The 12,153-nt window shown below is 46.7% G+C and overlaps 2 protein-coding genes across 2 annotated transcripts; one reads left to right on the top strand and one right to left on the bottom strand.

Moving 5' to 3' along the window:
- Positions 1–2,978: 2,978 nt before the first annotated feature.
- LOC125016595 lies at positions 2,979–7,179 on the top strand. Its single transcript, XM_047599168.1, has 4 exons — positions 2,979–3,256; positions 3,964–4,038; positions 5,084–6,241; positions 6,690–7,179. The coding sequence occupies exons 2-4, from the start codon at positions 3,990–3,992 to the stop codon at positions 7,094–7,096; spliced, it is 1,614 nt and encodes a 537-aa protein (XP_047455124.1). The 5' UTR covers positions 2,979–3,256; positions 3,964–3,989; the 3' UTR covers positions 7,097–7,179.
- Positions 7,180–7,817: 638 nt separating this feature from the next.
- Positions 7,818–11,507, bottom strand: si:dkey-11p23.7 (V-set and Ig domain-containing protein). The gene is made up of 3 exons (XM_047599195.1): positions 11,341–11,507; positions 10,144–10,530; positions 7,818–8,501 (listed from the first exon to the last, which is right to left on the bottom strand). The coding sequence occupies exons 1-3, from the start codon at positions 11,474–11,476 to the stop codon at positions 8,074–8,076; spliced, it is 951 nt and encodes a 316-aa protein (XP_047455151.1). The 5' UTR covers positions 11,477–11,507; the 3' UTR covers positions 7,818–8,073.
- Between the last annotated feature and the right edge of the window lie 646 nt (positions 11,508–12,153).

Genomic DNA, 12,153 nt, shown 5'->3' with positions numbered 1-12,153 from the left:
CGGACACAGTCGTGATGTCATCAGAGACGTAAGACATGTCCAAACATTAATGTGGACACAGTCAGTTAGTTCCAAAAATGTCCTAAAAATGATTTATTTACCATTTAACAAAGTGTCCAGAGCTCAAGCTGCTTATAGATTTAGATTCATTTAACAAATTAGTAAATTAATAAAAAGACAAAAGACAGTGAAACTTTATTTTCATAGTTTTTGAGAAAGACTCGGAGGTGTCCTCGGTGTCCTCGTGTCCTCGTGTCCTGCAGGACTCACACACATACGTGTTGTTAGATAACGGCTGTTACACAACAACACACAGAGAAAGAAACGACTCACACTGAGGATTAGTTTCTGTCACATCACAGACACTGACAGAGACGAGACAGCGCCTCCGTGTGGACGTCCCGGGACACATGTCAGTCCTCAGGTGGACACGAATAAAAAGAATAGAAAATAAAAATGAATAATGTCTCAGTCTGAAGTTAAAGTCAAAGTAAATAAATAATAAATAAGAACTAAACGTCTTCTCTCTGAAAACATTTAAACGTTTTAGATTAAATGTGGAGGACGTCCTCTCGTCCTCTCGTCCTCTCGTCCTCTCGTCCCACGGCAGGAACACGTCAAACTGATTTGACTTTCAAACCGAGTCCAGAGCAACAACAACAACAAGAGTGAGTCAAACAGACAACGTCCTGCAGGAGGTCCCAGACAGACCAGAGGACGACCAGAACCAGACCCAGAACCAGAACCAGAACCAGAACCAGAACCAGAGTCAGAACCAGAACCAGAACCAGAGTCACAGCCAGAGCCAGACCCAGACCCAGAACCAGAACCAGAGCCAGAGCCAGACCCAGACCCAGAACCAGAGCCAGAGCCAGAACCAGAACCAGAACCAGAGCCAGAGCCAGAACCAGAGTCACAGCCAGAACCAGAACCAGAGTCACAGCCAGAGCCAGACCCAGAACCAGAACCAGAGTCAGAGTCAGAGCCAGACCCAGACCCTGAAGCAGACCCAGAACCAGAACCAGAACCAGAACCAGAGCCAGAACCAGGGTCCTGGATCAAAGGCTCTTTGGTTCTCTGAGCTATGAGGTTCTGGTTCTGGTAGAAGGGGGTCAGGACTCAGTGGATCTGTCAGTTCAGATGGTGGGACAGACAGTGGGACAGACAGCAGGACAGACGGTGGGACAGACAGCGGGACAGACAGCAGGACAGACAGCGGGACAGACAGTGGGACAGACAGCGGGACAGACGGTGAGACAGACAGCAGGACAGACAGCGGGACAGACAGTGGGACAGACAGTGGGACAGACGGCGGGACAGACGGTGGGACAGACGGTGGGACAGACAGCGGGACAGACGGTGAGACAGACGGTGGGACAGACGGTGGGACAGACAGCGGGACAGACAGTGGGACAGACAGTGGGACAGACAGCGGGACAGACGGTGGGACAGACGGTGGGACAGACAGTGGGACAGACGGTGGGACAGACAGTGGGACAGACGGTGAGACAGACAGTGGGACAGACGGTGGGACAGACAGTGGGACAGACGGTGAGACAGACGGTGGGACAGACAGTGGGACAGACAGTGGGACAGTTCCTTAACGTGACCAGGAACAGAGAAGATCAGATAAGAAACGAAAGAACAAGAGGAAAAAATCATCATTTTAGTTTAATTTTTTTATTTGATTCATTGATAAAAACAAACAATTCAATATAAAAACTAACTTTATCAAATGTGAACGAAAGGAAGAAGAGAAAGAAGAAGAATCTGATAGAATCTGTCATAAAGACGTTCAATCAAAAAACAACATAATGAGAAGAAATCAAATAAAATAACTGACATGTTCCATTTTAGTTAAAACAAAACAGAAACGTTTACATTCGACTTTCAAACGTAACTTAACGTTTCATTAACAAACCGACTTTAATTCTTTTAAATGTAAATGTTGTTGTTTCTTTGTTCAGTTTGTTCCATGAACTAAAAACAAAACATTCCACGAGTTCAATCCTGAATCTAGTTCTTCCTCTTTTTACCAGCGTCAGAGACGTAGAGGACATAGAGGACAGGGACATAGAGGACAGAGACGTAAAGGACAGGGACATAGAGGACATAGAGGACAGGGACGTAGAGGACAGAGAGGACAGAGACATAGAGGACGTAGAGGACAGAGACGTAGAGGACAGGGACATAGAGGACATAGAGGACAGGGACGTAGAGGACAGAGAGGACAGAGACATAGAGGACGTAGAGGACAGAGACGTAGAGGACAGGGACATAGAGGACATAGAGGACATAGACGTAGAGGACAGGGACATAGAGGACATAGAGGACAGGGACATAGAGGACGTAGAGGACAGGGATGTACACGACATAGAGGACAGGGACATAGAGGACAGGGAAGTAGAGGACGTAAGGGACAGAGAGGACATAGAGGACAGGGACGTAGAGGATGTAGAGGACAGGGACATAGAGGACGTAGAGGACAGGGACGTAGAGGATGTAGAGGACAGGGACATAGAGGACATAGAGGACAGGGACATAGAGGACGTAGAGGACAGGGATGTACACGACATAGAGGACAGGGAAGTAGAGGACGTAAGGGACAGAGAGGACATAGAGGACAGGGACGTAGAGGATGTAGAGGACAGGGACATAGAGGACGTAGAGGACAGGGACGTAGAGGATGTAGAGGACAGGGACATAGAGGACGTAGAGGACAGAGACGTAGAGGACAGGGACATAGAGGACAGAGAGGACAGGGACATAGAGGATGTAGAGGACAGGGACATAGAGGACGTAGAGGACAGAGACGTAGAGGACAGGGACATAGAGGACAGAGAGGACAGGGACATAGAGGATGTAGAGGACAGGGACATAGAGGACGTAGAGGACAGAGACGTAGAGGACAGGGACATAGAGGACATAGAGGACGTAGAGGACAGGGACATAGAGGACAGAGAGGACAGGGACATAGAGGATGTAGAGGACAGGGACATAGAGGACGTAGAGGACAGGGACGTAGAAGACCGACTGGGTTCAGTCCAGGGCCCGTGAGCTGGTCTTAATGTTGTGGCTGATCGGTGTGAGGACGTCCTCGCGTGTCTTCTCGTTACAGGTTTGGTCACGTCCGTCTCATGCAAACGTCTCCAAATGAGACAGAGTTTGACAAACAAATGTGAGTTTCCATAAGAGACGGAGGAGGAGACGGAGGAGGAGGACATCTGAGAGGAGACGACTGGAGACGGAGCTGCAGGTAAGAAACACAACCTGCTACACAACATCCACATTTAACTTTATTAATATCACACGACTCATTTAAACACTTAAACACGGTCGATACTTTCTTCATGTTCCAGCTGGAAACAACAAACACACAGTTAGTTTTTAGTGGATAAACTCATCATTTATCATCAGGAGGAAATTATACAAATAACCTTTATTTCTGGAGCTTCCTGCAGCCAAACAACCGACAAACAATAAGTTCATGAAAACAATACAATATGGAAAAATACAATTTAAATGTAAATTAATACCTCAAATAAAAGCAGGAAAGACTCTGATGTGTTCATGATTTACACATAGAAAGTAAATAAGACGTCGTGTTTAGGTCTGATCAAAGTTTATCTGGTTAAATTCATTTAGTTATTATAGTTAGTATAGTATATAGTATATAGTATAGTATATAGTATAGTATATAGTATAGTATATAGTATATATATATATATGTTATGAGTGCTGGCCAACCTACGGCTCCAGGTGAGATCGTCGTCAGGTCTCCACAGAGTCTGGGGGCGGTGACGCTGTCGTCTACCTGCTGCAGAGCTCACTCTCACCTGGAGGTGGTGGAGGCTCAGTGAGAATCACTTTCTTTGTTTTCTCCAGCTCCTTCAGCACCATCCAGACTTTGTTGCTGTCTATCTTGTTATTATTTACTTATTTATTTATTTATTATCGTTGCAGAGAGAGTTTCAGATTTTTCCGTCGTCATGGAGACGTCCCTCGGGGTCCTGATGTTAGTGGTTCTGCTGAACTCAGGTAAACTCAACAAAAACAAACCGCAACACCGCCCCCTGGTGGTGGCAGTAGAGAACTTCAGTAAAAGAATCAGAGCCTGGTAAATATGAAGGACAGTCACAGTCCTAGTATTTACTAGTATTTAGTAAATAAAATGTCCAAAGGTTGAATTGTGTGAACGTTGCCTCCTGTAGTGAATCAGTAGCATTTTGGAGCCAGATTCACTTTAAGAGGTAAAAACCCAACGTGGAGGAACTTTGGGTTCTTTGGTTTGATCCTAATGTCCAGATGGAGAGTGGACCTGGTTCTGTTTCACTAGAACCTTTGGAGAACATGTGAGCTCTGTGGTGTTTCTAGAAACTCTGGGTCCAGGTCTGGTCTAGGTCTAGTCCAGGTCTAGTCCAGGTCTGGTTCAGGTCTGGTTCAGGTCTGGTCCAGGTCTGGTTCAGGTCTGGTCCAGGGGTTGATGGATGAGTCCAGAATGATGTCGTTACTATCAGGGTGGTTTCTAGTCTCTGATCTAGAAGACGTTTAATTAATCAGACACAATGTTACTGAAGTCTGAACCACAGAGACCAGGATCCACAGAGACCAGGATCCACAGAGACCAGGGTCCACAGAGACCAGGATCCACAGAGACCAGGGTCGGGAGGTTAGTGGACTGTATTTTAGTGGCACCACATTGCCAACACTAAAACGTTTTATGAAATTAAATTTGGTTATTTGGTTTTGCTTCGGGGGCGACACAGTGGCTCAATGGTTAGCGCTGATGTCTCCCAGGTTCCAGTCCAGCTTGGACCCTTTCTGGGCTAGGATGTTTTTGCATGTTCTCCCTGTGTCCACGTGGGTTCTCTGCGGGTTCTCCGGGTTCCTCCCACCTCCAGAGACGTGCTCATTAGGCTGATTGGTGACTCTAAATGACCCTAGGTGTGAATGGTTGTTTGTCTCTGTGTTAGTCCTGTGATAGGCAGCAACCCCTGCGACCTTAGTGAGGATTAGTGAGGTTTTGCTTCGATATAATTACCGTATATATATTTATATATACATTTATATTTTCCATCTTCAGAATCCAGAGCCTCTTCACTTGAAAACGACACTGGCCTGAATTTTGTCGTGGCTTTTCCAGAGAACATCGCCTACTATCACGCCACTAATCCCCAAAACTCCCTCAAGATCCTGGCCCTGTACCCAGACACCACGGTCAAGGTGAAGATCGAGCCCAACAACGTCACCACACTGCAGATGTCCTCTGGAGAGGACAGGGATTTTCTGTTGCATTTCATACCACAGCTGGAGTTGGGGAAGTCAAACATAACGAACCAAACTCTCCACATCAGCAGCGACAAGTGGATCACGGTCCAAGTCATCAGCTCGAAGAAAAACAGCCTGCAGACGTCTCTGGTTATACCCACGGAGAACCTCTCCAAGGAGTACTACATCCCACCGGTGCCCACCATCAAAGGAACCACCGAGCCTAAAGACACGGTCACACGGACTGTGACGGAGCGAGGTCCGTTCAGACTCGTCATCATCAACAGCGACAAACCCAACACAGTGACCGTCGAAGGCAAACACACGCAAGATATTTCCCTGAATCCCGGTGAGGCGGCTCAGGTCTGGCTGAACCCTGACGATGAGCTGAGAGTCGTGAAAGCCGGCGAGCCGGTGTCCGTCCTCTTCGGTCACTCCTGCGCCATGGTGAAGGACTGCACCTGTGGACTTGTGTACACCGTCCTCCCTCCGGCCACAGACCAGACTCAGACCTTCATCGTTCCTCCACAGCTGGCCCCGGTCGACGAGAAGGACACGTTCATACTTCTGTCGGAGAAGGATTCGACCAAGGTAGAAGACTTCAAAGCAGACTCTCCGAAGGTGAGCGTGGACGGCACGGCGGTCCTCTACCGGCCGGGCCTCCTCCTCAGGCTCATCCCTGAATCCGACTTCTCCTCCTGCTACCACATTACCTCCATCCCCAACATGAACAACTTCGCTGTGATCGTGACCCACAAGGATTCCACCGAAAAGGTCTATGTGGGTCAAGAGTCTAAAAAGGGGGCGGACTGGAAGTCCCTGAAAGACACAGATTACGTCTCCACGCAGGTTCCTCTTCCCAGCGGTAGAAACACCATCTGGCACGCTTCCTCCAAGATGGCCGTCTACTTCCTGGGACAGAACAACGTCTCTCTGGTCGGGAACCCTGCAGCCGCCATCAGTAAACACTCCGGTATGGATCCTTCCTTCCTTCCTTCCTTCCTTCCTTCTGTTTTCTAAACGTTGAAGCCAGTTGGTTTCTTTATTTAAAACCTAAATATCTCAGTAATAAACTGGTGATGAAACATTCATAAAAACCTCTCAGACATCTGAAACATCTCTGCTCTCATGAGACGTTTCCATATAAAAGTTTGTCTCTAAAGTTCAGTGAAACACTTTGTTGTCGTTTCCATGGAGACGATGCAGGGGGTCATGTGACCAGTTCATCTGAATCCATCTTCCTCAAAGTGACGAGAGTTTTAGAGAATTATGGGACATGACCAGACAAGACTTTAGCAGAGTTACATCACCTTTCACTGGAGACACTGAGACACTGGACTTTATCCACATTTAGAAATATCACATTTATTTAGAGATGAACAGAAATCCAGCTACTGACTTGTTTGTTCTTGTCACTCCAGATCTTCGAGGTTGCGTCTTGTCTCCGGAAGTCGTCAGAATCGGGGAGGACACTCAAGGCTGGCGTGAATCTCGGGAGTACTGCGAGAACATGAACCTGGATCTGGTCAGCTTCTCAAAAACCAAACATCAGCAACAAGTCCTGAAGATGCTGAACAAGGCCAACACCGACAACCTGAAAAAGGTCTGGATCGGCCTGCGTCGCAGCTCCCTGACGGGGGACTGGTACTGGCTGGACGGGGACCCGGTCAACAACACCAACTGGGGCCAGGACGAGCCCGGCAGGGTGGACGAAGGCCAGTGCGCCGCCATGAGTCTGGAAAGCAGCAAGAACGGAGCGTGGAGGGACGAGGACTGCTGCGAGGACCTGCACCCTGTCTGCCACAAGAAGACCGTCCTTCTGCAGTGATCCAGTCCCAGACCCAGTCCTAGTCCCAGACCCAGACCCAGTCCCAGACCCAGTCCCAGTCCCAGTTCCAGATCCAGTCCCAGTCCCAGACCCAGACCCAGTCCCAGTCCCAGACCCAGACCCACATCCACACCCAGTCCCAGTCCCAGACCTAGACCTAGACCTAGAACCAGGCCCAGGCCCAGGCCCAGTCCCAGACCCAGACCCAGACCCAGACCCAGACCCACGCCCACACCCAGACCCAGACCCAGTCCCAGACACAGTCCCAGACCCAGACCCAGGGTGCTGCTGCTGCTGCTGCAATAGTTGAATCATTTATTCTTCTCACGTTTAGATTAATATCAAACATCACGAGATCAGCTCCGATAAATAAAAGCTTTTTGCCAACTTTGAGTTAAATCATTTTTTATTATGTTTCTGTTTTAATTTAAATCTAATCTCAGCTGAATTAAAAACATTCTTTCCTTTGTGTTGAGCTGCTGCTTGTTGTAAACCTGCTTCATCTTATAATAAACTGTTTACTCTGTAGATAAACAATAAATAAATAATTTCCCTGCTGGCTTCAATAAAAGGATCCACTTTATTTCTCAGTTTAAAGTGTTTGTTGTAACCTGAGATGATGCTGAGACTTTTATTACAATGAACTGAATTCATGAATGAATCGAGTTTAAGTGTGAAACTAAACTCTGTTTCTCTCACAACCAAACATAAAAAACACTAATACTCATTAAGAGGTTTATTCAGAAAGAACTTTTAAAACCATGATTCAAATATTAGATATATATATACACACACATAAATATATGACAATAAATAATTTATATTATATACTAATAATTATAATCTATCATTTTATACATACACATTTATAAAACAATAATTTATTTTCTAATTTTATTTATTCAGGAATAAAATGTAAAACCATAATCATCTAACTGTTTAATTTTTAAACAATAATAATAATAATTGTTCATGACTCATTTCCTCCAGCAGCCGACTCCCTGCAGAGCTCCAGCCTGGACCATCCAGACCCCCATCCCCACCAGGAGGAGCACTTTGGCCCCCAGAGACGCCGACAGGAGGAGCAGGAGGGAGGGAGGGGGGGCCCCGGCCGTGGTGGGTGGGGGTTTGGGGGCCAGGACGTACAGGGCGGCCTGGTCTTTGCCCAGAGGGTTGGAGGCGCTGCAGGTGTAGCGCTGCCCCGGCTCCACGTCCCTCAGCTGGCTGACGGTCTGGTAGCGGGCCGGGGAGCCCTGGGCCAGGGGCCCTGCCGGGGACCCCTCCAGGAGGTCGTCTGGACCGAGCCACTGCACGTCTGGTAGCGGGGAGCCCTGGACCCGGCACACGGCTCTGAACCCGGACTGGTCGCTGCCCTCCACCATCAGGTCCAGGATCTTTGGAGGAGCTGCAAAAAAACAAGAAAGGAAAGAGCAGCATGTGGTTAAATGAAGGAGTTCTAAACCTGGGGGTCCACAGAGCCCCTAGGGGGACATGGCGGTACTGCAGGGGCTGATTCTCTATATACAGTGTTTTTTATTTTCCCCACAGACTTAAATTTCTTTAAATTCACATCAACATGAATCCAACATTTTTTAGTAAAGTGTAGCTTAATACTGAATAAAAACTGATAATAATAATGTATATTTATAAATAGCATCAGGCCGAGTTCAATATAAAACACGTATAGAACAAATGAAGCTTCATCTTATTGTGCCCCCACCCTCCTTTGTCTTTGGAGGGTGGGGGGAAGCCAGGAGAGAACCCATGCAGACAAAGCGAGAACATGCGAATCCACCCAGACAGGATTAGAATGACAACAGAGATTTTAACATTTTGTTTATTTTATTGTTTTTATGACAATTATTTAATAAGTTCCAAATAAAGGCATTTATTTTATTTTATTTCATTTTATTTGTAATTTTAAATGAATTCTTTGAGTCATGTTAATGTTAATAGTTTATTTCCATCATGATCGAACAGAAGAGAAATCTGAATCTAATCAGTTTCTGGTGTGGCCCCCCTTTACCTTCCAGACAGCATCAGGTCTTCTAGGTCCACTTGGACACAGTTCTTGGTTCTTGGTTCTTGGAGAACTAACCCCAGATCTTCCTCAGTTAATCCAGACTCCTCCATGATGCTGAGACCAGGGCTCTGGGGGGTCATGCTGTTCTTGTTTCCTCTGAAGATAGTTCTTAATGACCTTGTCTGGATGTTTGGGCTCTTTGTCCTGCTGCAGAATAAATGTGGGGCCAGTCCTCCTCCTCCCTGATGGTCTGGATGATGGATCAGTATCTGCCTGAGGACCAGACTCTCCAGGAGCCTCCACCGTGCTTCACTCATTATCTGAGCTCAACAAACATCATCAGTCCAGATGTTTCTGAGCCCAGTTCCTAGGTTCTGGTTCTGGTTCATGGTGGAGTCTCTTGGTCTTGTTTCCATGTCAGAGGGACGGATGTTTGACTGCAGCTCTTCCATGAAGACCACTTGTGTCCAGACTGGTCCAGACAGTAGCTGGTGGACCTGGGTCAGTTCTGAGCTCATGTCTCTGCTGGACGTCTTCACATTTAGAAGACAAATAATCTGGACGTGTTTTTCATCCTCTGAGTTTCCACTGAGTCTCTGATCCTACTGGACCCTGACGTAGAACCAGAGGACCTAGACCCTGACGTAGAGCCAGAGGACCTAGACCCTGATGTAGAGCCAGAGGACCTGGACCCTGACGTAGAGCCAGAGGACCTGGACCCTGACATAGATCCAGAGGACCTAGACCCTGACGTAGAGCCAGAGGACCTGGACCCTGACGTAGATCCAGAGGACCTAGACCCTGACGTAGAGCCAGAGGACCTAGAAGGACCGATGTGGTGGAAGGTAAAGTTCTAGAAACACCAGATACTGATGGGACTTAGAGTTTAACTATGTTCGCTCACTTTACATTTAGTAAATAGCTAAAAATAAACAATCATTGTTAATATTTATGAAAGCATTCTTAGTTCCAGTACTGTATATTATTAATACCATATTATTTTCCTTCTGAGCTCATTATTTACCCTCCACTCTGAGTCTGGTCCCCATCTTGTCCTCGAAGCTGATGTGTTCTCGTCCCTGAACCTCCACCCTGCAGTAGTAGCGCCCGCTGTCCTGCAGGGTGGCGCCGTTGATGCGCAGCGACAGGACGTGCTCCCTGGGGTTCCCCTCCAGCCGGTAGCGCTGGTCCTGCTGTGGCCCCGGCTCACAGGCGCTGGTCCCGGGCCGACTGGAGCAGCGGTACAGGACGGTGGCGCCCTGGCCGTGGCCCAGGCGCCAGATCACCTGCAGGGACGAATGCTGGGAGTGCTGGGGGTGGCTGAAGGTGCAGGGCAGCACCACCGGGTAACCCTCGATGCCCCGCACCTCCGCCTCCACCTTCATGTGCCAGCCGTCGTCTCCGAGGGCCCCTGAGAAAAAACCTAAGGTTCATTCTTATTCTCATATTTACCTGTAACATCTGAAAATTATTAGTTTTGCAGATTATATGAAAGTTTTTTGTTCCAGAGAAAACGTCAGAAAGTCATCACGACAGAAAGAGCTGAGAAAGACCTGGATTGATGTGAATAAACCACTGAATGTGAATGATCGTTTTATGGATAAACACGTACATATTAATGTAAATACAGAATAAGGAAATGAGATCAAAGTTAAATTAGACAGTAAATTCAGCTGGAAATCACATATTAGACAGTTAAGAGCTAAAATGTCTAGAAGCTCTGCTCTTGTGTTCTGAGGTGCTGCTGTCGCGTCTAAACATGTCTGAGTTACTGTGTGGAGTTATGGGGAAACGCCTGCAGGACTAATCTAGACTCATTACACATCCTCCAGAATGAGAATCGCACACAGTGAACACACAGTGAACACACAGTGAACACACACATTCACAGTTTTAAAGCCAAGAAGCAGGAAATATTCAGAAACCTTTTACTGAAAGGGAGAAATGATGTCATTCATTCAGAGGTAAATATCATTTTAATAAAGATACTCGCACCAATTTTAGGAGCAGATTATTTCATGGTGTTTCTCTGCTCAAAAAGATGTTTAAAGATGTTTGCTGTTTATAATATTATGGGTCATTATTTAGTGACTCGTGCTTCTCTAATCTGATCTGATCTGATCTAATCTAATCTAATCTAATCTAATCTAATCTAATCTAATCTAATCTAATCTAATCTAATCCAATCTGATCATAATTTAGACGACATTCATTCACTCACCTCCTGAAGTCCAGAGCAGCAGAGACAGGGACAGAGACAGAGACAGAGACAGGGACAGAGCCCTGAGGACCGACTGGATGTCCATCCTGAGACGACTGAGGACACGATGACTGACGAGACAGCGTCTGAGATCCATGTGAGTCAGAATCTCCTGGAGACGCCTGGTGTCAGTGTTTCCATCCTATTTATATCAGGAGTTTTATTTTTATCAGTTTAACGTGATCTGAAGCCACAGACGAGACAAACTTTAAACTATGGTTCTCCACTGAGTAAAGACCAGAACCTCTGCTCCTCCTCCACCAGGAGATCCTCACCTTCAACACACAGATCAATCTGTGCTTCAGAATAATTCCTCCTCCACAGAGTTTTCTGGTCCATCTTTAACGTCCTGAAGGATCCAGATCTTACTTGTGACCACGGCCGACACAATAAGACAGAGACACTGCAGCCTCGTCCTCAGACCTGTTAGACATTCAGACACTATCAAACTGAAACAGCAGATTCAGTTTTCTAATGACAGACCTGTCATTAGAAAACTGATTATTTCCTTCCAGATGGAAAGAAGAAGTCAAACAGACAGAGAGAAACCAGCAGATACTGTTAGAATAGTTTTCATCGGTCCAGATTGTGTGTTGGTCGGTGTTTTATTGTCACTGTATTAGTATCAGTATCAGTATCAGAACATATTTACAGTTATAAGCCCAGATCTTTATGTTCTGATGATCTGATCCTCCCTGGATGTTTGGAGCTCAGATTTAAAGTCTTCTTTGGCTCAGTAGCGCCCCCTTTCATGTCTCATCTTGTTCCTCTTCA

This window comes from Mugil cephalus, chromosome 11, assembly GCF_022458985.1.
Source record: "Mugil cephalus isolate CIBA_MC_2020 chromosome 11, CIBA_Mcephalus_1.1, whole genome shotgun sequence".
NCBI classification, from domain to species: Eukaryota; Metazoa; Chordata; class Actinopteri; order Mugiliformes; family Mugilidae; genus Mugil; species Mugil cephalus.
Note: the sequence above shows the minus strand (reverse complement) of the source record. Positions and strands in the feature narration are given on the sequence as shown.